Raw genomic sequence first — 22,744 nt, 5'->3', positions numbered from 1 at the left:
AAAAAAGACAAGACAAAAGTCAATCGAGAAGTAATTTCCATAAAAAGCATTATGTTTGAGTCAATTAAACATAAACAAGAAATATTGCATACAATGGAAAGAGAAACTTGCCCGTTGAATTTTATTTAACTAGCCAAGTCAGTTAAAGAACAAATTCTTATTTACAATGACGGGCAAACCAGGACGACACTGGGCCAATTGTGCGCTAGCTACAACCGTCATAGACTGTTTTTTTGCGGGCTAGCTGGCCTCCGCCCAGTATCCTGCTCTGAACTTAGTCACTGTTACTAGCCAGCTACTACCCAGTACTCTACACTGCACCTTATAGACTGCTGCCCTATGTACATAATCATTGAAAACTAACTTTAATAATGATTACATACTGTTTTACCAAGTTCATATGTATATACTGTATTCTAGGCAAGGATCATCCTACAGTGCATTCGGAAAGTATTCAGACCCCTTGACTTTTCCCACATTTTGTTATGTTACAGCCTTATTCTAAAAATGACTAAATAGTTATTTTTGCTCATCAATCAATAACCAACAACCCATAATGACAAAGCAAAACATATTCATTAAAAATCCTACAATGTGATTTTCTGGATTTTTTTTTCTCATTTTGTCTGTCATAGTTGAAGTGTACCTATGATGAAAATTACAGGCCTCTCTCATATTTTTAAGTGGGAGAACTTGCACAATTGGTGGCTGACTAAATACTCCCCCCCCCACTGTATATATAAAAATAATAATTAAATCGCTGCCAAAGGTGTATCAACAAAGTACTGAGTAAAGCGTCTGAATACTTAAGTAAATATGATATTTCAGCAAAAACTAATAAGACTGTAAAGTACCAAATTGTGTAAAAAGACAATGACAAAGCAAAACAGGTTTTTAGTAATGTTAGTAAATTTATAAAATAAAACTGAAGAATCACATTTACATAAGTATTCAGACCCTTATTTCAGTACTTCGTTGATGCACCTCTGGCAGCGATTACAATCTCGAGTCTTCTTGGGTATGACGCTAAAAGCTTGGCACACCTGTATTTGGGGAGTTTCTCCTATTCTTCTCTGCAGACCCTCTCAAGCTCTGTCAGGTTGAATGGGGAGTGTCACAGCACAGCTATTTTTAGGTCTCTCCAGAGATGTTCGATGGGGTTCAAGTCTGGGCTCTGGCTGGGCCACTCAAGGCTCAAGGACATTTAGAGACTTGTCCCAAAGGGACTAAAGCGTTGTCTTGGCTGTGTGCTTAGGGTCGTTGTCCTGTTGGAAGGTGAACCTTCGCCCCAGTCGGAGTCCTCTCTCGAAGAGATTACGAGCTAAATAGCTTCTATGCTCGCTTCGAGGCAAGCAACACTGAAGCATGCATGAGAGCATCAGCTGTTCCGGACGACTGTGTGATCAGGCTCTCTGCAGCCGATGTGAGCAAGACCTTGAAACAGGTCAACATTCACAAGGCTGCAGTGCCAGACGGATTATCAGGACGTGTACTCCGAGCAACTGGCAAGTGTCTTCACTGACATTTTCAACCTTCCCTGACCGAGTCTGTAATACCAACATATTTTAAGCAGAACACCATAGTCCCTGTGCTCAAGAAGACCAAGGTAACCTGCCTAAATTACTACCGACCCGTAGCACTCACATCGGTAGCCATGAAGTGCTTTGAAAGGCTGGTCATGGCTCACATCAACACCATTATCCCTGAAACCCTAGACCCACTCCAATTTGCATAGTACCCAACAGATCCACAGATGATGCAATCTCTATTGCATGCCACACTGCCCTTTCCCACCTGGACAAAAGGAATGCCTACGTGAGAATGCTATTCATTGACTACAGCTCAGCGTTCAACACCATAGTACCCTCAAAGCTCATCACTAAGATATGGACCCTGGGACTAAACACCTCCCCCTGCAACTGGATCCTGGACTTCCTGACAGGTTGTTCCCCCCAGTTGGTAAGGGTAGGTAACAACACTTCTGCCACGCTGATCCTCAACACGGGGGCCCCTCAGGGGTGCGTGCTCAGTCCCCTCCTGTACTCCCTGTTCACCCATGACTGCATGGCCAAGCACGACTCCAACACCATCATTAAGTTTGCCAACGACACAACAGTGGTAGGCCTGATCACTGACAACAATGAGACAGCCTATAGGGAGGTCAGAGACCTGGCAGTGTGGGGCCAGGATAACAACCTCTCCCTCAACGTAACCAAGACTAAGGAGATGATTGTGGACTACTAGAAAAGGAGGACCGAGCACGCCCCCATTCTCATCGACGGGGCTGTAGTGAAGCAAGTTGAGAGCTTCAAGATCCTTGGTGTCCACATCACCAACAAACTAGAATGGTCCAAACACACCAAGACAGGTGTGAAGAGGGCACAACAATGCCTATTTCCCCCCAGGAGACTGAAGAGATTTGGCATGGGTACCCAGATCCTCAAAAAGTTTGACAGCTGCACCATCGAGAGCATCCTGACTGATTGCATCACCGCCAGGTATGGCAACTGTTTGGCATCTGACCGCAAGACGCTACAGAGGGTAGTGCATACGGCCCAGTACGTCACTGGGGCCAAGATTCCTGACATCCAGAACCTCTATACCAGGCGGTGTCAGAGGAAGGCCCAAAACATTGCCAAAGACTCCAGCCACCCTAGTCATAGACTGTTCTGTCTGCTACCACACGGCAAGTGGTACCGGAGCGCCAAGTTAGGTCCAAAAGGCTTCTTAACAGCATCTACCCCAAGTCATAAGACTCCTGAATAGCTAATCAAATGGCTAACCAGACTATTTGCATTGTCCTTCCCCCACCCCCATTTTTACGCTGCTGCTACTCTGTTTATTATTCATGCAGTCACTTTACCTCTACCTACATGTACACATTACCTCAATTACCTGGACTAACCAGTGCCCCCGCACATTGACTCTGTACCGGTATCCCCTGTATATAGCTTCAATACTGTTATTCTATTGTTGCTCCTTAATTTTTTAATTTTTTATATTAGTTTATTTTAGTAAATACTTAACTTTTTTTTTCCTTTCTTAAAACTGCATTGTTGGTTAAGGGCTTGTAAGTAATAATTTCACTTGTTGTATTCGGCGCATGTGACAAATAAAATTTGATATTCAAGGATTTCTCTGTACTTTGCTCCGTTCATCTTTCCCTCGATCCTGACTAGTCTCCCAGCCCTGCCGTTGAAAAACATCCCCACAGCATGATGCTGCCACCAGCATATTCACCGTAGGGAAGGTTCCAGGTTTCCTCCAGATGTGAAGCTTGGCATTCAAGCAAAAGAGTTCAATCTTGGTTTCATCAGACCAGATAATCTTGTTTCTCATGGTCTGAGATGCCTTTAGGCAAACTCCAAACGGGCTGTCATGTGCCTTTTACTGAGGAGTGGCCACTCTACCATAAAGGCCTAATTGGTGGAGTGCCGCAGAGATGGTTGTCCTTTTGGAAGGTTCTCCCATCTCCACAGAGGAACTCTGAAGCTCTGTCAGAGTGGCCAGAGGGTTCTTGGTCACCCCCGACCAAAGCCATTCTTCCCAGATTGTTCAGTTTGGCCGAGCGGCCAGCTCTAGGAATTGTCTTGGTGGTTCCAAACTTCTTCCATTTAAGAATGATGGAGGCCACTATGTTCTTTGGGACCTTCAAGGCTGCAGACATTTTTTGGTACCCTTCCCTAGATCGGTGCCTCGACAAAATCCTGTCTCGGAGCTCTACGGACAATTCCTTCGACCTCATTTCTTGTTTTTTTCTCTGACATGCACTGTCAACTCTGGGACCCTAGACAGCTGTGTGCCATTCCAAATCTTATCCAATCATTTGAATTTACCACAGGTGGACTCCAGTCAAGTTGTAAAAACATCTCAAGAATAATCAATGGACTCAGGATGCACAGGAGCTAAATTGAGTCTTATAGCAAAGGGTCTTAATATTTATGGAAATAAGGTATTTGAAAAATATTCTAAAAACCTGTTTTTGCTTTGTCTTTATTGGGTATTGTGTTTAGTTTTTTATTTAATCGATTTTAGAATAAGGCTGTAACGTAACAAAATGTGGAAAAGTGAAGGGGTCTGAATTAGAGTTCGACCGATTAATCGGAATGGGCGATTAATTAGGGGAGATTTCAAGTTTTCATAACAATCGGAAATCGATATTTTTGGACACCGATTTGGACGATTTTTTTGTTTACATCTTTATTTAACTAGGCAAGTCAGTTAAGAATACATTCTTATTTTCAATGATGGCCTAGGAACGGTGGGTTAACTGCCTCGTTCAGGGGCAGAACAACAGATTTTTACCTTGTCAGCTCAGGGGATTCAATCTTGCAACCTTACAGTTAACTAGTCCAACTCTCTAACCACCTGCCTCTCATTGCACTCCACGAGGAGACTGCCTGTTACGCGAATGCAGTAAGCCAAAGTAAGTTGCTAGCTAGCATTAAACGTATATAAAAAACAATCATAATAACTAGTTAACTACACATGGTTGATGATATTACTAGTTTATCTAGCGTGTTCTGCGTTGCATATAATCGATGCGGTGCGTATCATTGCTTCAATATGTACCTAACCATAAACATTAATGCCTTTCTTAAAATCAATACACAGAAGTATACATTTTTAAACTTGCATATTTAGCTAAAAGAAATCCAGATTAGCAGGCAATATTAACCAGGTGAAATTGTGTCACTTCTCTTGCGTTTGAGTTTATTGCACGCAGAGTCAGTGTATATGCAACAGTTTGGGCCGCCTAATTTGCTAGAATTTTACGTAATTATGACATAACATTGAAGGTTGTGCAATGTAACAGGAATATTTAGACTGATGGATGCCACCCGTTAGATAAATTACAGAAGGAACGGTTACGTGTTTCACTGAAACAATAAACGTCTTGTTTTCGAGTTAATAGTTTCCGGATTCGACCATATTAATGACCTAAGGCTCGTATTTCTGTGTGGTATCATGTTATAACTAAGTCTATGATTTGATAGAGCAGTCTGACTGAGCGATGGTAGGCAGCAGCAGGCTCGTAAGCATTCATTCAAACACCACTTTTGTGCGTTTGCCAGCAGCTGTTTATGACTTCAAGCCTATCAACTCCTGAGATTAGGCTTGTGTAACCGATGTGAAATGGCTAGCTAGTTAGCGGGGTGCGAGCTAATAGCGTTTCAAACGTCACTTGCTCTGAGACTTGGAGTGGTTGTTCCCCTTGCTCTGCATGGGTAACGCTGCTTCGAGGGTGGCTGTTGTCAATGTGTTCCTGGTTCGAGCCCAGGTAGGGGCGAGGAGAGGGATGGAAGCTATACTGTTACACTGGCAATACTAAAGTGCCTATAAGAACATCCAATAGTCAAAGGTTAATGATATACAAATGGTATAGAGAGAAATAGTCCTATAATTCCTATAATAACTACAACATAAAACTTCTTACCTGGGAATATTGAAGACTCATGTTAAAAGGAACCACCAGCTTTCATATGTTCTCATGTTCTGAGCAAGGAACTTAAACGTTAGCTTTCTTACATGGCACATATTGCACTTTAACTTTTTTCTCCAACACTTTTTGTGCATTATTATTTTTTTGCATTATTTAAACCAAATTGAACATGTTTCTTTATTTATTTGAGGCTAAATTGATTTTATTGATGTATTATATTAAGTTAAAATAAGTGTTCATTCAGTATTGTTGTAATTGTCATTATTACAAATAAATACAAGTTGGACGATTAATCGGTACCACTAGTCTGAATAATTTCTGAATGCACTTGAAGTACTTGAAGTACTGCTGTACACCTTTTCTAATCATATACTGTCCATACTGTCTATACACACCACCACATACATATATATTCATACTCCGGACTCTGACATTGCTTGTTCTGATATTTTTAAATTCCCATCTTAACATTTTGGGATTTGTCTGTATTGTGAGGTATTACTGCACTTTTGGAGCTAGAAACATAAGAAATATTCTACACCTGCATAAACGTCTGCAAAATATGTATACGTGTATACAATACAACTTTATTTGACAACATCCATAACATTAACAAATATGGTCAGACTAGCTACAGACTAGCTACATTATATATATTGGTTGTAATTGTCAAACACGCATTTCACAGAGTCTCCCACTTGGAGGGTCAAGTCAACTGAAATGTCTCACTGGGAACTAGGAGCTTCCGATAATTCCGAACGGTGGGTTAACTGCCTCGTTCAGGGGCAGAACAACAGATGTTCACGTTGTCAGCTCGGGGCCCCAATCTTGCAACCTTACAGTTAACTAGTCCAACGCAATAACGACCTGCCTCTCTCTCGTTGCACTCCACAAGGAGACTGCCTGTTACGCGAATGCAGTAAGCCAAGGTAAATTGCGAGCTAGCATTAAACTTATCTTATAAAAAACAATCAATCATAATCACTAGTTACTTGAGGCTAAATTGATTTTATTGATGTATTACATTAAGTTCAAATACGTGTTCATTCAGTATTGTTGTAATTGTCAGTATTACAAATAAATATATATATTTTTTTTAAATCTGCAGATTAATCGGTATCTGCTTTTTTTGGTCCTCCAATAAACGGTATCGGCGTTGAAAAATCTTAATCGGTCGACCTCTAATATGCATAATCACGTTAACTATACATTCATGTACATACTACCTCAATTGGGCCGACCAACCAGTGCTCCCGCACATTGGCTAACCGGGCTATTTGCATTGTGCTCACTGTAACAGTATAAATTTAGACCGTCCCCTCGCCCATACCCGGGCGCGAACCAGGGACCCTCTGCACACATCAACAACAGTCACCCACGAAGCATCGTTCACCCATCGCACCACAAAAGCCGCTGCCCTTGCAAAGCAAACTACTTCAAGGTCTCAGAGCAAGTGACGCCACCGATTGAAACACTATTTACCGCGCACCACCAACTAAGCTAGCGTTTCACATCCGTTACACTCACCCCCCTTTTGACCTCCTCCTTTTCCGCAGCAACCAGTGATCCGGGTCAACAGCATCAATGTAACAGTATAGCTTTAGACCGTCCCCTCGCCCATACCCGGGCGCGAACCCGCACACATCAACAAGTCACCCCTCGAAGCATCGTTTACCCATCGCTCCACAAAAGCCGCGGGGAACCACTTTTTTTTTTGTTTTAGCAAGGGGAACCACTACTTCAAGGTCTCAGAGCAAGTGACGCCACCGATTGAAACACTATTTACCGCGCACCACCAACTAAGCCAGCGTTTCACATCCGTTACACTACTCTCTGTTGATCATGTATGCACAGTCAATTTAACTATACATTCAAGTACATACTACCTCAATTGGCCCGACCAACCAGTGCTCCCACACATTGGCTAACCGGGCTATTTGCATTGTGCTCCCCCCAACCCCTCTTTTACGCTGCTGCTATTAACTGTTCATCATATATGCATAGTCACTTTAACCATATCTACATACTACCTCAATCAGCCTGACTAACAGGTGTCTGTATGTAGCCTCGCTACGGTATATAGCCTGTCTTTTTACTGTTGTTTTATTTCTTTACTTACCTATTGTTCACCTAATACTTTTTTGCACTATTGGTTAGAGCCTGTAAGTAAGCATTTTACTGTAAAGTCTACTACACCTGTTGTATTCGGCGCACGTGACAAATAATCTTTGATTTGATTTGATCTTCAGGTCGGAAAGTCAGAGCTTTCGAAAGATGTTCCGAGTTTCCGACTTGGAATTCCAAGTTGGACGACCTTTAAAAATGATTTCTCCCAGTCTGAGCTCGTATTTTTACGAGTTCCCAGTTGTCTTCTATGAACATACAGAGTATCTGACAGTAATAGACAATCACACACAAGTCGACGTGTCCATTTGCATTAAGTCAATATGCATGTTCACAAATCATTTGTCTCACTCGTCAATTTCACCGGAACAGATTATTTGAATTAAAATTAATTGAAGTTGATTTCCTGGTGTTTTAAGTCTTATGTCCAACAATGAAAACAAAATGTTTTTTTTTTTCTGGAGGGGGGCAGGAAGCCAGTTGGGGAACCTTGACCTGGGGGTAAACTAGCTAGCTTTCTAACAAGCTAAAAGTCTAGCTTGCTGCCGTCTAGTTTCTGTTGCACAGGAAGTGTAAGGACTAAGGTAACTTAATGAAATGCAGCTAACTCGTTTCTTACCTCCCATTTCCATTAGATCGTATTTTGTTTCATTATGACAGAACAAGTTGTCCGTTAAACACTAACCTTGCTATGTTATTTGTTTCCTATCAGGATATCAATGGTGCTTTCAAGACAAATGGTAACGAGAGAGAGGGGGAGAGAGAGAGAAAAAAAAGAGGTCAAAATCTGACATCGTTTATATTCAGGTCGGAAATTCGGAGCTCTACAAAGATTTTCGCTTTTCTGACTTGGATATCCAAGTTGGATGACCGTTCAAAAATATTTTCCCCAGTCTGAGTTCGTATTTTTACGAGTTCCCAGTTGTCTTCTAGGAACATAGGAACAAGCATATACGCTCTATGTTGTCTAAAACACACTGAAGTCGGAGAATTCCGAGTTCCGACTTGTTTTGAACGCGGCATCTGACTGTCGACCTGTCTGTCCATTTGCTTAATATACTTATGTCCACAAAGCAATTTGTCTCACTCGTCATTTTACCTGGTATTTGTATAAAGTCATTCTGAAACAATTTATTAAATCGTCTAGAAAGCAAAACATGTATAGGTTGCTAGCTTGCTACTGTACTCTAGCAACCAAATAGTGTCGACTTGTTAAAAAACAAAATCTCACATTTCGTAAACAGGTGTGGACTTAACAATGACGTTACTTAAGGCCCTTCCCAACAATGCAGAGAACAAAAAAAGATCAATAGAAACATATCTAATAACAAGGAATAAATACACAATCATGAGTAATGATAACTTGGCTATATACACGGGGTACGTTATTCAAACTCCCGACAATAACATCTAGCTAACTAGGTTGTTGTTACCCAGCAGTTTACACATCGGTGTGATATGACTAGATAATTCTCTAACCAACACGCAAAGACTGTCTAGCTTTGCTGCTGACTAGTTTCTGTTGCAAAGGAAGTGTAAGGACTAAGGTAACTTAATGAAATGTAACTACATTCTTACCTCCCATTTCCTTTAGATTTGTTTCATTATGACAGAACAAGTTATCCGTTAAACTAACTTCGCTATGTGTTTGTTTCCTATCAGGATATCAAGACAACTGTAAAACCACAAAAAAAGGTTTCCGAGTTTGATGACCATTCAAAAGGATTTTTCCCAGTTGGGACTCTTTCCCCCCCCTGAGTTCCCAGTTGAATTCGGAGATTTCAGAGTTCCCAGTTGAATTCGGAGATTTCAGTTTTGAACGCGATATATGAGAGCTATTTTCCATTCTATCACGCAAACTGTAAAGTCACGGTGAAGTTACAATACCTGACATTTTTTTGTGACGGAAAAACACGTCACGTCCTGGCTGGCTGCCCAGGTGTGCGACTGAGAGGCCTACTAAAACCAGTGTCCTTAGATTTCTATAATAAAAATATAGACCAAATACATGTTTTTATTTTTCCACACATTTATTGGTTCAGCACAGGCTTCAGAAACAGTGCATTACAATGAAGTTTAACACTAATAAATAACCTTTTAATACAAAGGATTTTCCTTTCAGTCAGAAGATTGGCAACAATGTCAAAGGAGAATGTCTTGGGAAAGGCTGGGGAAGGATAGAACAGGCATACCCTATAGGAATGGGTACTTACATTGTAGTTTTCCCACTTAGAGGTGTTACAAACAGAAGAGGCACACGTCAAGTTATCCCACCAAATATAAAATGAACACAAATCTTTTCAGAGTAGAAGAGTGGTTCTAGCAGCAGACAGGGTGGTTAAGATAAACTTAAGAGTATGGGCCTACTCAGACTGTGGAATGCTCACAAAGTTGAAGATATAAATGAAACGTATATAAACGAATCAGCTCGCTTGGACGTGGAAGAAGCGAGTTGGTCTGTTACGTGCAATCTATTTCTATCTGCATCTATGAATGTTTAGCCCTGAATGCCACTGGTGTAGGCTAAAGCAGAAAAAGAATGACAGTGCAGGTACCAAACGTTTGATCCCACTGACAAAACAGTATCAATGGGACACACTACTCAAGAGGAAATGGGATGGAAAAACATGTTAAACAGCAGTACATGCACATAGAAGCACCATCCAAGGCTAGGAAAGGTATTCAGTCAACTTCTGTGGTTTTACAGTGAATTGTGAAAATACATGACACACAGAAGCAATATCAAGGGAAGGGGGCATTGAAGAAAGAGCTATTTCGTCTCTGCTACAGTTCTTAAAAACCCTCTACAGGACCAGTGTCCCTATACCGGGACAGTTGAGCTAACGTGCACTAATGTGATTAGCATGACAGTTGTAAGTAAAAGCAAACTTTCCAGGACATAGACATGTCTTATATGGGTAGAAAACTTTAATTCTTGTTAATCTAACTGCACTGTCCAATTTACAGTAGCTATTACAGTGAAATAATACCATGCTATTGTTTGAGGAGAATGCACAGTTATGTACTTAAATGTATCAATAAACCAATTAGGCACATTTGGGAAGACATTTTGAACAGTAATACAATGGTGCATTGGATCAGTCTAAAACTTTGTGCACACACTGCTGCCATCTAGTGGCCAAAATCTGAATTGTACCTAGACTCCTAAGTCATATAATGAATGGCCTCTCTTGCATTTCAAAGATGGAACATTTTTTTTGGAAAAAGCATGTTTTTTCTTTGTATTATCTTTTACCAGATCTAATGTATTATATTCTCCTACATTCAAATGGTATCAAGAATATGCATATCCTTGCTTCATGTCCTAAGCTACAGGCAGTTAGATTTGGGTATGTCATAATATGGAGAAAAAAAAAGGGGCTCCTTAAGAGGAGATGGACACTGTCGTCCAACTTCTGATGTGGTTATATAGTGAATCGCGCAACCACAGACAGGGCAGAGGAAAACAAAAATTGAAGAACCAGTACAACCGTGTGTGGTGTGCAAATATTCATTATTTCTCCCTTCTTGTGGTTTTAACTGTTTATTAATTTGGCTATTTTTTTGTTGTTGTTTTCTTTGGGTAGAAATCACATGACTGTTTACATTTTTAAGTGCAAAAATGATTCTTTAACATCTAAATATATACTATTTTCTAGAGAAACTTGGAAGTATAATAACGCAAGACCAACTATTTTCAAATAAATGAGGCTTCATCACCACATTCGTAATCTCAGTGATCCATCGTCAAACAGGGGAAACACTTTTGTTGGACTTACAGAAACAGTAATAAGCCAGTGGAATGATGACTGTGTGATTTGATAGTCAGTGGTCCCCATATAAGTAGCTTGGTCCATAAATATACACTTGTACTAACTTATTAGTTACTTTATAATCATTTTTTAAAACTTTCTATGCACAGTAGAGTTGAATATGAACACACATTCTTAGTGCCTGTTTCTTGGACTGCATGTACAGAGTGTGTGAGAGCTCCTTTGAGAGAGAGCTGTAGTATTGTTGACCCTCTACTCCGACCCATATCCCTTTACCCCTACTCTGAGCCACATGGAGTAGAATGAAGCTTCCCACAGAGAATGATCTAGGGTCAGTTATACATGCTTCCTTCCTAATGAAAGGTTGGGAATTGGTGGGAGGCTAAAATCTGATCCTAGATAAGTGCAACTTCCTACTGCACGATACACAAAGTGCCCCCTCTCTCTCCCTCTACTTTTTGGCTTTGCCCTGGGCTGCCACGGCCTCCATAGCCTTCCTGACAGTCTCCTCATCCCCCAGGAACTGCATGGGTTTGACGGGCTTCAGGTTCTTGTCCAGCTCGTACAGGATGGGGATGCCTGTGGGCAGGTTCAGCTCCATTATTGCCTCCTCTGACATACCTGCAGGGGGCAGCACAGAGCAGGACATGGTTGACAACACGCTGTAAATCATGTCAATTAAAATATAATGACAAAAGAAAGTGTATACAAAAAAATAAGGAGCACACAGATGGACACTTACACAGGAGGGTTGAGGTACAACATATTTCAGTGTGCAATTTTTTTTCAATATCATACATTCGATATGTGCCGATTAGAATGTGTAAAACCTCAGCCCTGAATATACGATACTACCACAGGTAGTTCCTAGAAACTAATCAGGGTTCTCCAATTCCACTCCTGGGGATTTATTGGTGTTTAGGCTTTTGTTTTAGCCCAGCTCTAACACACCTGATTTGACTAATTGTGACCATGAACAGCTTATGAATTAAAAACTGGTGTTCATTTTCCAAAAATATGCATTATTACTAGGCTGTAACAAAAACCTGCACATCATGTGGCTCTCCAGAGCCAAGAGGTTAGAGATATTCACTGTTCTAAGCAGTTCCTACTACCTACCGTCCAGGTGCTTGACAATGCCCCTGAGGCTGTTGCCGTGGGCAGCAATGAGAACCCTCTTGCCCTGTTTGATCTGGGGGACAATCTCGTTGTTCCAGTAGGGCAGTGCCCGGGCGATGGTATCCTTCAGGCTCTCACAGGACGGAAGCTGCTCCTCCGACAGGTCGCCATAACGACGGTCCTAAAGAAAATATAGTACGTCAACAAACAAAAAAAATGCCTAACAGCAACCTGGGCCTGAAGCCTCATACAATCATATTGCTTTCAATCAAATCACATTTATTAAGCTCTTTTTACATCAGAGGTGGTCATTTTAGGCTTTATTTACAAAGGCAGCCCAATTATGATATTTTACCCAATTATTGGCAGAAGAGCTGATATGATTGGTCAAAAGACCAATTACACTGAAAAAAAATATAAAACACAACATGTAAAGTGCTGGTCACATATTTAATGAGCTGAAATAAAAGATACCAGAACATTTCCATACGCACAAAAAGCTTATTTCTCTCAAATTCTGGACACAAATCTGTGCCCCTGCCCAGTCATGTGAAATCCATTGATTAGGGACTGATTTATTTATTTAAAATGGAATGATTCTTATATGACCTGTAACCCAGTAAAATTGTTGAAAGTGTTGCATTAATTTTTTTGTTCAGTATAGTAAAAATAATATCAGAATTGAGCTGCCTGTGTAAACGCAGCCAAAGTGATTTTACATTAACCTGGCCTAGACACCAAAGAGCAAGCAAAAGGCACATTGGCTCAGATGAACTCCCTAAAATAAATACATCTTTGTTTATTCCCTAGAGAAGGAAGAAACATTCAACTGTCCAGTGCTTTCAGTTCTATGTACAGTCGTGGCCAAAAGTTGAGAATGACAAATATTCATTTTCAAAGTTTGCTGCTTCAGTGTCTTCAGATATTTTTGTCAGATGTTATTATGGAATACTGAAGTATGATTACAAGCATTTCATACATGTCAAAGGCTTTTATTGTCAATTACATGAAGTTGATACAAAGAGTCAATATTTGCAGTGTTGACCCTTCTTTTTCAAGACCTCTGCAATCCACCCTGGCATGCTGTCAATTAACTTCTGGGCCACATCCTGGCTGATGGCAGCCCATTCTTGCATAATCAATGCTTGGAGTTTGTGGGTCCACCCGCCTCTTGAGGATTGACCACAAGTTCTCAATGGGATTAAGGTCTGGGGAGTTTCCTGGCAATGGACCCAAAATATTGATATTTTGTCTCCCGAGCCACTTTTGCTTTATGGCAAGTTGCTCCATCATGCTGGAAAAGGCATTGTTTGTCACCAAACTGTTCTGGATGGTTGGGAGAAGTTGCTCTCAGAGGATGTGTTGGTACCATTCTTTATTCATGGCTGTGTTCTTAGGCAAAATTGTGAGTGAGGCCACTCCCTTGGCAGAGAAGCAACCCCACACATGAATGGTCTCAGGATGCTTTATTGTTGGCATGACACAGGACTGATGGTAGCTCTCACCTTGTCTTCCCCGGACAAGCTTTTTTCCGGATGCCCCAAACAATCAGGAAGGGGATTCATCAGAGAAAATGACTTTACCCCAGTCCTCAGCAGTCAAATCCCTACCTTTTGCAGAATATCAGTCTGTCCCTGATGTTTTTCCTAGAGATAAGTGGCTTCTTTGCTGCCCTTCTTGGCACCAGGCCATCCTCCAAAAGTCTTCGCCTCACTGTGCGTGCAGATGCACTCACACCTGCCTGCTGCCATTCCTGAGCAAGCTCTGTACTGGTGGTGCCCCGATCCCGCAGCTGAATCAATTTTAGGAGATGGTCCTGGCGCTTGCTGGACTTTCTTGGGCGCCCTGAAGCCTTCTTCACAACAACTGAACTGCTCCCCTTGAAGTTCTTGATGATCCGATAATTTAGGTGCAATCTTACTGGCAGCAATACCCTTGCCTGTGAAGCCCTTTTTGTGCAAAGAAATGATGGCGGTACGTGTTTCCTTGCAGGTAACCATGATTGACAGAGGAAGAACAATGATTCCAAGCACCACCCTCCTTTTGAAGCTTCCAGTCTGTTATTCGAACTCAATCAGCATGACAGAGTGATCTCCAGCCTTGTCCTTGTCAACACTCACACCTGTGTTAACGAGAGAATCACTGACATGATGTCAGCTGGTCCTTTTGTGGCAGGCCTGAAATGCAGGGAAAATGTTTTTTGGGGGATTCAGTTCATTTGCATGGCAAAGAGGGACTTTGCAATTAATTGCAATTCATCTGATCACTCTTCATAACATTGTGGAGTATATGCAAATTGCCATCATACAAACTGAGGCAGCAGACTATGTGAAAATGTATATTTGTGTCATTCTCAAAACCTTTGGCCACGACTGTACATTGAATAAGTCTGACAAACGATTTGCATTATCCAAATGTTTAGTCTATGAAGATCAGTTGGCCAATGCACCTCTACTCTATACCTCTGATAGTCCTACGTGGCAATTTTTAACACATCTGTCAATACTGATGACGCATTCACCAATCGATTCTGATCTCAGCTTAACTTTGAACTTTACCGTCTTACATCATACTCCTCTGAAATACATCAACTCAGAGAGTTGAAACAACACCAAAAGACCCTGTTCTATATAAAGAGCACCATGAATTTAAAAAATACTTCAAACATGTATGCATGTATGACCAGGCGAGGCAGAAGCCATTTTGTTTGAATGGTCAGGAGGACTAACCACCAGTATGCTTGAGGAAATGCTGCCCCTGTAGATTGTATCCAGTCCTGATCATAGCAACTTAATTTAAAGATCATTACTTCAATCAAATCGATGATTATAGTTAAACAATAAGTGCTAAAGATGGAACGAAATCCTGCACACAACAGCAGCTCTCTCGGGCTAGAGTTGGCCCTCCCTGCCCTACCCTGGCCTGTGGTCTTCCCATGGGACCTGGTGGTGCAGACAGAGGGCACAGACACATAGGTTGTATCCCAAATGGCACTCTGTTCCTTATAGTGTGCACTACTCCTCTAGTTAAAAGTAGTGCACTATATATAAAATAGGGTGTCATTTGGGACACAGACATAACCTAAAACACTCTCCTCAGCATAACACACAGCCCATACTAGTCTCTACTTCTGCCCCTCTGTTGAGTCACGGTAATTAGGCATCTCCAAGCTCTGATGCTGCTGATGGTCATTAGTAACATACCAAACTTTAACTGTCTGGTACTCAGCACTCTATTGTCCCTCTAATCATTCTGACATCAATGCAAATGTATTCGATAATCTAATCAAACACTTCATGAGAGCCCATGAGCTCATGTTGAGCAACATTTCTATAGGCTAAGCAATAGGCACACTGCTTTGCAACAGGAGAATAGCTTACTTGGCTGGCCTGAAAATGAACCATGGGGAAAGCGTCCTCCATACACTATTTAAGTGCATAGATTTTTTTTTTGGTCCATTCTAAATAAAAACTAATATCACATATATTATTTAGTATATGTAAAGACAAGACAAAAAATTAAGAATTGTCTGATGGGTGGCAATATTAGCCTATCACTTGTGAATGATGCCCAGCTTGTGCATTAAGGCAAGAAACAGCACACAACTTTTTTTTGCGACTTTTTCAAATCAGTTGCACACCTCATGTAGCCTAGCCCATAGGCCTATATGTTTTAATAAGGTCAGTATCACACCTCATGTAGCCTAGCCCATAGGCCTATATGTTTTAATAAGGTCAGTATCACACCTCATGTAGCCTAGCCCATAGGCCTATATGTTTTAATAAGGTCAGTATCACACCTCATGTAGCCTAGCCCATAGGCCTATATGTTTTAATAAGGTCAGTATCACACCTCATGTAGCCTAGCCCATAGGCCTATATGTTTTGATAAGGTTAGTATCACACCTCATGTAGCCTAGCCCATAGGCCTATACGTTTTAATAAGGTCAGTATCACACCTCATGTAGCCTAGCCCATAGGCCTATATGTTTTAATAAGGTCAGTATCACACCTCATGTAGCCTAGCCCATAGGCCTATATGTTTTAATAAGGTCAGTATCACACCTCATGTAGCCTAGCCCATAGGCCTATATGTTTTAATAAGGTCAGTATCACACCTCGTAGCCTAGCCCATAGGCCTATATGTTTTAATAAGGTCAGTATCACACCTCGTAGCCTAGCCCATAGGCCTATATGTTTTAATAAGGTCAGTATCACACCTCATGTAGCCTAGCCCATAGGCCTATATGTTTTAATAAGGTCAGTATCACACCTCATGTAGCCTAGCCCATAGGCCTATATGTTTTAATAAGGTCAGTATCACACCTCGTAGCCTAGCCCATAGGCCTATATGTTTTAATAAGGTCAGTATCACACCTCGTAGCCTAGCCCATAGGCCTATATGTTTTAATAAGGTCAGTATCACACCTCATGTAGCCTAGCCCATAGGCCTATATGTTTTGATATGGTTTGTCCCACAACTAAAGTGGCCAAATAACTTCTTAAAATGAAGCACATGAATCCGCTCTATAACCGGTGTAAAGCCTAACTGGCATACATAGGCTGTGCATGAGTTTCAAGTTTGGGGAAGATAATAGTCACCATGAAAATGCACCTTTATAATAAAGCATTACGTGCGTAATCACATTTGCAGTCACTTTCAATAAGAGTTTTTTCCCGCTAATTGATTGTGTTTGGAACATTCTCGCTTGTAGCCTACTGTGCGCATGTGAAAAAATATCCTAATAGTCTATCAAAATGTTAAGATAAACGATCATCCTCATTGCTTTAAATGTTTTTTTTTTGATGCGAGTTGTATTAATTTGGGCTCTATCATATCCCACTACTGTCCCAGACCATGTTTGGAATATTTATTTATGGCACTGAAGGACAAGTTGACCAAAAGAATAGGACTGTCACATTCTGACCTTTATTCCTTTCTTTTGTCTTTATTTATTATGGTCAGGGCGTGAGTTGGGGTGGGCAGTCTATGTTAGTTTTTCTATTTCTGTGTTTGGCCTGATATGGTTCTCAATCAGAGGCAGCTGTCTATCGTTGTCCCTGATTGAGAACCATATTTAGGTAGCTGGTTTTCCTTTGTGTTTTGTGGGTGGTTATTTTCAGTCTTTGTGTGTCTGCACCAGATAGAACTATTTCAGTTGTCACTTTGTATTTTTGAAGTGTTCAGTTTCTTATTAAAAAGATGAACACGAACCACGCTGCACTTTGGTCCTCTCCTTCTTCCACTGACAACAGCCATTACAAGGACAACGTTTGTACTATGGGGATGGTATATTGATACAGGCTAGTGTTTTGGCTGTTCGTTAGGCCTACTCCGCTTGTTGGCTGATAAAAGTAGGATGCATGTGGACAGTTCTAACATCTTCAATATGCACCTCAGAATTCCATAAGAGTGACACGAGCATTTGCGTCCCTGATGTGTCGGTCTTCATTCACTACTTCTTAGCTGAAATGCCTGTGAGAAGGACCCAATCACGGGACGGGCATTGGCTACATCTGAGAGAACCATGTGAGTGAAAGGTGCTTTGAAGCTTTGGCCGCAGAAGGCATGGATTTTTATAGGGGGCATTACAGTCACACAGGGGGAATGCCGCCGGTAAATTCGAGGCCTGGTGAGAATATCAAGTTCTTGTCAAATTGTGAATGAAAGACTGATGAAGTGTGGGCAGCTTGTGACTTTTTTCAAATCATCATTAGAGTCCCATTATGCAGCCTTAGAATGTATTAAACATCAAAACATATAGCCCAATGTTTGTATCACAACTAAAGTTGCATAAATCTCTCTAAATGAAGCATATAGGAGGACCAGTTTCTTTGTTTACAACTCAACACAGAATAGCTGCATGTGCTATTCTAATCCTTTCTATTTTATTAAGCTATGTTCAATTGTATTCTTTATACTATAAAATAATACAAATTCTAAGCAAATTTTGTCTGCTAAATGAGCTAGTGTAGCCCACAGCCATATGGCATATTCAGATCAGGGCCTAACATAAGGACAACTCAGAGTATGCTATTCTTTTCTTCTGAAATAGACTACATTTTCTTCATATCATGTTTATTTAGACCTGTATAAAATAAATAATGGATTTATTGTGATGGTGTAGGATATATTAAATCGATTTTTTTAGACTTTTAAAAATGTATATGTTCCAAAGGTCTGCATCAGTGGCTTGTAGGCTATTTGTGGAAGCCAGAAGATGCTAAATATGTTTATGCTAATTAACGGTAAATTACTGTGAGACAGGCAGTTATTTGCTTGACAATTACCGCCACAGCCCTAAACAAGACTGCCACTATAGGCTCTTCCCAATGTGAGTGAGCCTAAAGACAGATTCACAAATTATGTTGATGTGTGATGCCATAGCAGGTCAACTCTCCCCCATGTTAGAGAGTGTGTCCCTCACCTTGCTGATGACGGTGTAGAAGTCGTGGTCCGGATCCATAGTGGGAGGAGGGATATCGAAGCTCCGCCTCCAGATCTTCACCTGAGCCTCTCCGTGCTTGGCGGCAGTCTCCGACTTGTTTAATCCCGTCAGGCCACCGTAGTGGCGCTCGTTGAGGCGCCAGGTCCGGTGGACGGGAAGCCACATCTGGTCAATGCTGTCCAGACACAGCCACAAAGTGCGGATGGCCCTCTTTAGGACTGAGGTGTAGCACACGTCAAACTCATAGCCAGCATCTGAGGAAGAGAAAGGATGTGTTCAGGGTTTGATTCAGGTTGATTTTGGTGGGTGGTTGGACTGCTATGTAAGCAACATCTCTGGTCAAATTCAAATCAAATCATCAGGGTTACTAGAAGCCTAAGTTTTGGCCCACATATGTCTAAACTTGAGTCAGAAAGCCAGATATTTCCCTAACCAACACACTGAGTAAGTTTGATTTCATTCATTGCATGAAGCAGCATATCTAGAACGTCATGTTCACATCACATCATGTTCACATCACATCATGTTCACATCACATCATGTTCACATTGGAAGAGCTGTGACATCAAAAGCAGTGGATGCAGGATCTCCGTTGCTCCTTCGTCCATTGTAAAAGGGGGCTGAACTAATAGGCCCACCATAGATAGCAATACCACAGAACAAGTAATGGGTTAGTTATAAAAGTCACACCCAAGTCATTTCCTAGTTCAAGTTGTCTAGGCCGAAAATATAAGATTGCCATCTTCAACCTAGACTTGAACCAGGAAGTAGCTGGACCTTTCATAGGGTATGGAATGAGGGCATGGTCGAGGTGGAAACAAGGGGTACAGTCACAACCATGGTAAAGTTGATTTGACATAGTCGCTGGACATTTGTACCTTCAAACGGTTTGAAAAGGTGTACAACATTGCACATGTCTAGCTTCCAGATTTCAATCAGAGCATCACAATATCATGTCAAGGCTGTAGGCAGGCTGCCACAAGGTCTATGCAACTAGTTAGGGACCATCAAAAAAGTGCATGATCACAATATTCAAATTCTGGACACATCACCTAGAAACTTCAAACTGTTCAGAAGGGATGGACACATCCTGCACATCCTTTGTCCTCCTCACAAAATTATTTTAATATAAAAAATTATATAAAAACAGATGGTATCTAACCACATTTTCACAATCTCGCAAGTTGAAAGAATCATATTTCTCCACTCCCATCCCAGAGTCTAAATTTTGCCTACATTTGGGGCATAAATTTACTGCAAGAAATGCTTAAATTCTGCAGGAGTTAATATTAAGGCTATGTGAGTGGTTATAGACCTACAGTCAGTGTCCAGATTTCAGTTTACATTTAACCCATCTGAACAGTAGACTATAGTTCCCTTGACTTGCCATACGCCTATTTAAAGTCCCCATCTTGTGCATGTCGAATTTGTATCACACATACCTGGCACTTTTTCTGCCGGTTCCCAAAAGCACGTTAATTGGTGTGTAGGCTATTTGGCGTGAGTGTACAGTTAAGCTCTCAAGTTTAGGTTTATGCTCTAATGCCAGAAAGGTTATTATTTCAGGCTAAATGTAGCCCATAAATAACAAAATTATACAGTTATGTTTTTATTTCATTATTTTAGGCTAAATGTATTTTTTTTTTTATTATTATGTTTTTTAACTAGGCAAGTCAGATAAGATCCAGTTATTTACAATGTGTAGCCTACAAATAACAAGAATCATACATTTATAGGTTTTTATTTCATTATTTTAGGCTACATGTAGCCTATAAATAACAATAAATATACATTTATGGATTTTTAAGGTGTTTTATCTTTATTCAACCCGCAAGCCACCCACCTGACCCTCATCTATCCCTAAACGGATAGGCTACGACAGGGACTACGGGTTGAGAGTCAACCCGCGCATCACTAATGCATAGTAATGTTCAGACCGAGCATCAAGATTTTAATAAAACTCCCCCTACAGAAGACGCCTTGGTCCAATGACTCGTGTGTAGCTTAATGGAACGGAGTGTCACACTCAAGAGATTGCATAGGATGTGCAGCAGACTGCCAACATCGTTGCTGTGAGATTATTAAAAACTCGGTCGAAATCGGGAGAAAAAAAATTAAACCCTTTTTTCCTCCATAAAGAGCCTACCAGCCTTAAGTCTGTAGCTCAAACCGTTCACGAGCAATTGAGGTTTGAAGGTCCGGCGAATATCAAACAATCAAACCAACTTTACCACGGTGGGAAACAGCCACCAAAACACCTCCATCCTATGTCAAAATCGATGAGGTCGTCACGTGACATTGCTGGTATTGGTAACAAGTGTTTTCACAACTACAATTTCTATAGTGAATAGACATCAAATAAGATAAATTGATCTTCCTTCAGGCAGCAAAATGGCCAACTGGACTGGAGCTACAGGCTTCCAAAATACTGTAGGGCTAGCAGTTGCGACCGATATTTCAAATAGATTATGAAAATGTACAATCAATGTCAGTGTCTTTAGTGAGGAAACATTTTATGTGTTTGTGTCTGATATAAAGTGAGTAGCTAGCTGGTCAAATAAAAAATAACAAGATTCCACCTTTCAGGGCCTGTCCTCCTCTCCTCGCCTCCCGTTCTCCAGTCTCACTCAGATCTGCGTCAAACCAGCCGCAGAATCGATTATCCTGGTTCCAGTTGCTCTCTCCGTGGCGGATCAACACCAGCTTGTAGGCGGCCATAAGTGATATATTCCTTTGCGTTGATTAAGCTCCGAAAATAAGGAATAAACGGAAATGTTCCAATTGAAAAGACAGCAACGGAATGGGAGGACATGGACAGCTATCTTTGACGCTAGAAGATACGAGTGATGCGATTGGCTATTTTTCTCGCTCTTTCTTTTACAGCAGTCTAATTGGATCCCCCTGCGGTACTTCCTGCATATTCCTAGACCAATGAAACAGAGGACTATTTGCACATCGTTACAACACTATATATATATATATATATATATATATATATATATATATATATATATATATATATTTGCACATACAACACTATGACATTTGTAATGTCTTTATTCTTTTGGAACTTCTGCGAGTGTAATGTTTACTGTTCATTTTTATTGTTTATTTCACTTTTGTATATTATCTACCTCACTTGCTTTGGCAATGTTAACATATGTTTCCCATGCCAATAAAGTCCCATCACCTCCAATAGGAGTTATTTTACACTGGCTCGGGTTGAACTGCGCAAAAGCCACTCCACGTCATCGGCTAAAGCCGAAGGGAGAAGCGCCCTTCTGCGCCGCTTGGTCATTTTGTCAACAAGCAGCATGATGCATCGCCCAGAAGCATACAGAATCTCGTTTCCAAAAAATAAATGTTCTAATTTTAAAGCATTTTTATCAAAAGCAAATAACTTTTTTTATTGAAAACACAGAACCCTACTAATTAGCCAACGACAAATGATTAATTGCGTCATTTTTGTTTTGAACGGGGCACCTGGTTTATGCCCAGGGGGCAGCCCGATTCCAAATCGAATGCAAAACACGCTTTTACGGGCGCCCGGTCGAGATTAATCGAACCCCCCGAGGTGCTTTATTGCTATCATAAACTGGTTATCAATTAATACCATAGGTAAGACAAAACATTTATTTTCACTGCTCTAATTAGGTTGGTAACCAGTTTATAATAGCTGGTTACAAACTTATAGAAATTACTATAGAAATTGTAGTTTACAGTTATGTAAAACTGAATAAAGCTCAGTGATACTAGCAAGAGCAGTGTGCAGGTTTCTGCTTTTTTTCTCATCCTATTTAACTGCTACCACATACCTGCAACAAAGATATCTCATAT

At 40.9% G+C, this 22,744-nt stretch overlaps 2 protein-coding genes across 2 annotated transcripts in view; both read right to left on the bottom strand.

The window, feature by feature from the left end:
- The window catches only part of LOC112247660, a 42,438-nt gene extending 35,421 nt beyond the window's left edge, over positions 1–7,017 (bottom strand). The window contains exon 1 of the mRNA XM_042306252.1: positions 6,971–7,017. The gene's annotated coding sequence lies outside the window, so the exon portion shown is untranslated. The remainder of the gene's footprint in view (positions 1–6,970) is intronic.
- A 2,561-nt stretch (positions 7,018–9,578) lies between these two features.
- On the bottom strand, positions 9,579–21,768 carry LOC112247664 (phosphoglycerate mutase 1). The gene is made up of 4 exons (XM_024416476.2): positions 21,487–21,768; positions 18,887–19,161; positions 12,460–12,640; positions 9,579–11,961 (listed from the first exon to the last, which is right to left on the bottom strand). Exons 1-4 carry the CDS (start codon positions 21,623–21,625, stop codon positions 11,792–11,794), a joined length of 765 nt encoding a protein of 254 aa, XP_024272244.1. The 5' UTR covers positions 21,626–21,768; the 3' UTR covers positions 9,579–11,791.
- Between the last annotated feature and the right edge of the window lie 976 nt (positions 21,769–22,744).

Source organism: Oncorhynchus tshawytscha, linkage group LG25, assembly GCF_018296145.1.
Source record: "Oncorhynchus tshawytscha isolate Ot180627B linkage group LG25, Otsh_v2.0, whole genome shotgun sequence".
In the NCBI taxonomy this organism is placed as follows: domain Eukaryota; kingdom Metazoa; phylum Chordata; class Actinopteri; order Salmoniformes; family Salmonidae; genus Oncorhynchus; species Oncorhynchus tshawytscha.
Note: the sequence above shows the minus strand (reverse complement) of the source record. Positions and strands in the feature narration are given on the sequence as shown.

Coding starts and splice junctions, on each gene's coding strand:
- LOC112247664 (XM_024416476.2), bottom strand. CDS start 21,625: ATGGCCGCCTACAAGCTGGTGTTGATCCGCCACGGAGAGAGCAACTGG. Junction 12,641..18,886: donor TCTACACCGTCATCAGCAAG/GTGAGGGACACA, acceptor TATTTTCTTTAG/GACCGTCGTTATGGCGACCT. Junction 11,962..12,459: donor CATTGTCAAGCACCTGGACG/GTAGGTAGTAGG, acceptor TGCCCCCTGCAG/GTATGTCAGAGGAGGCAATA.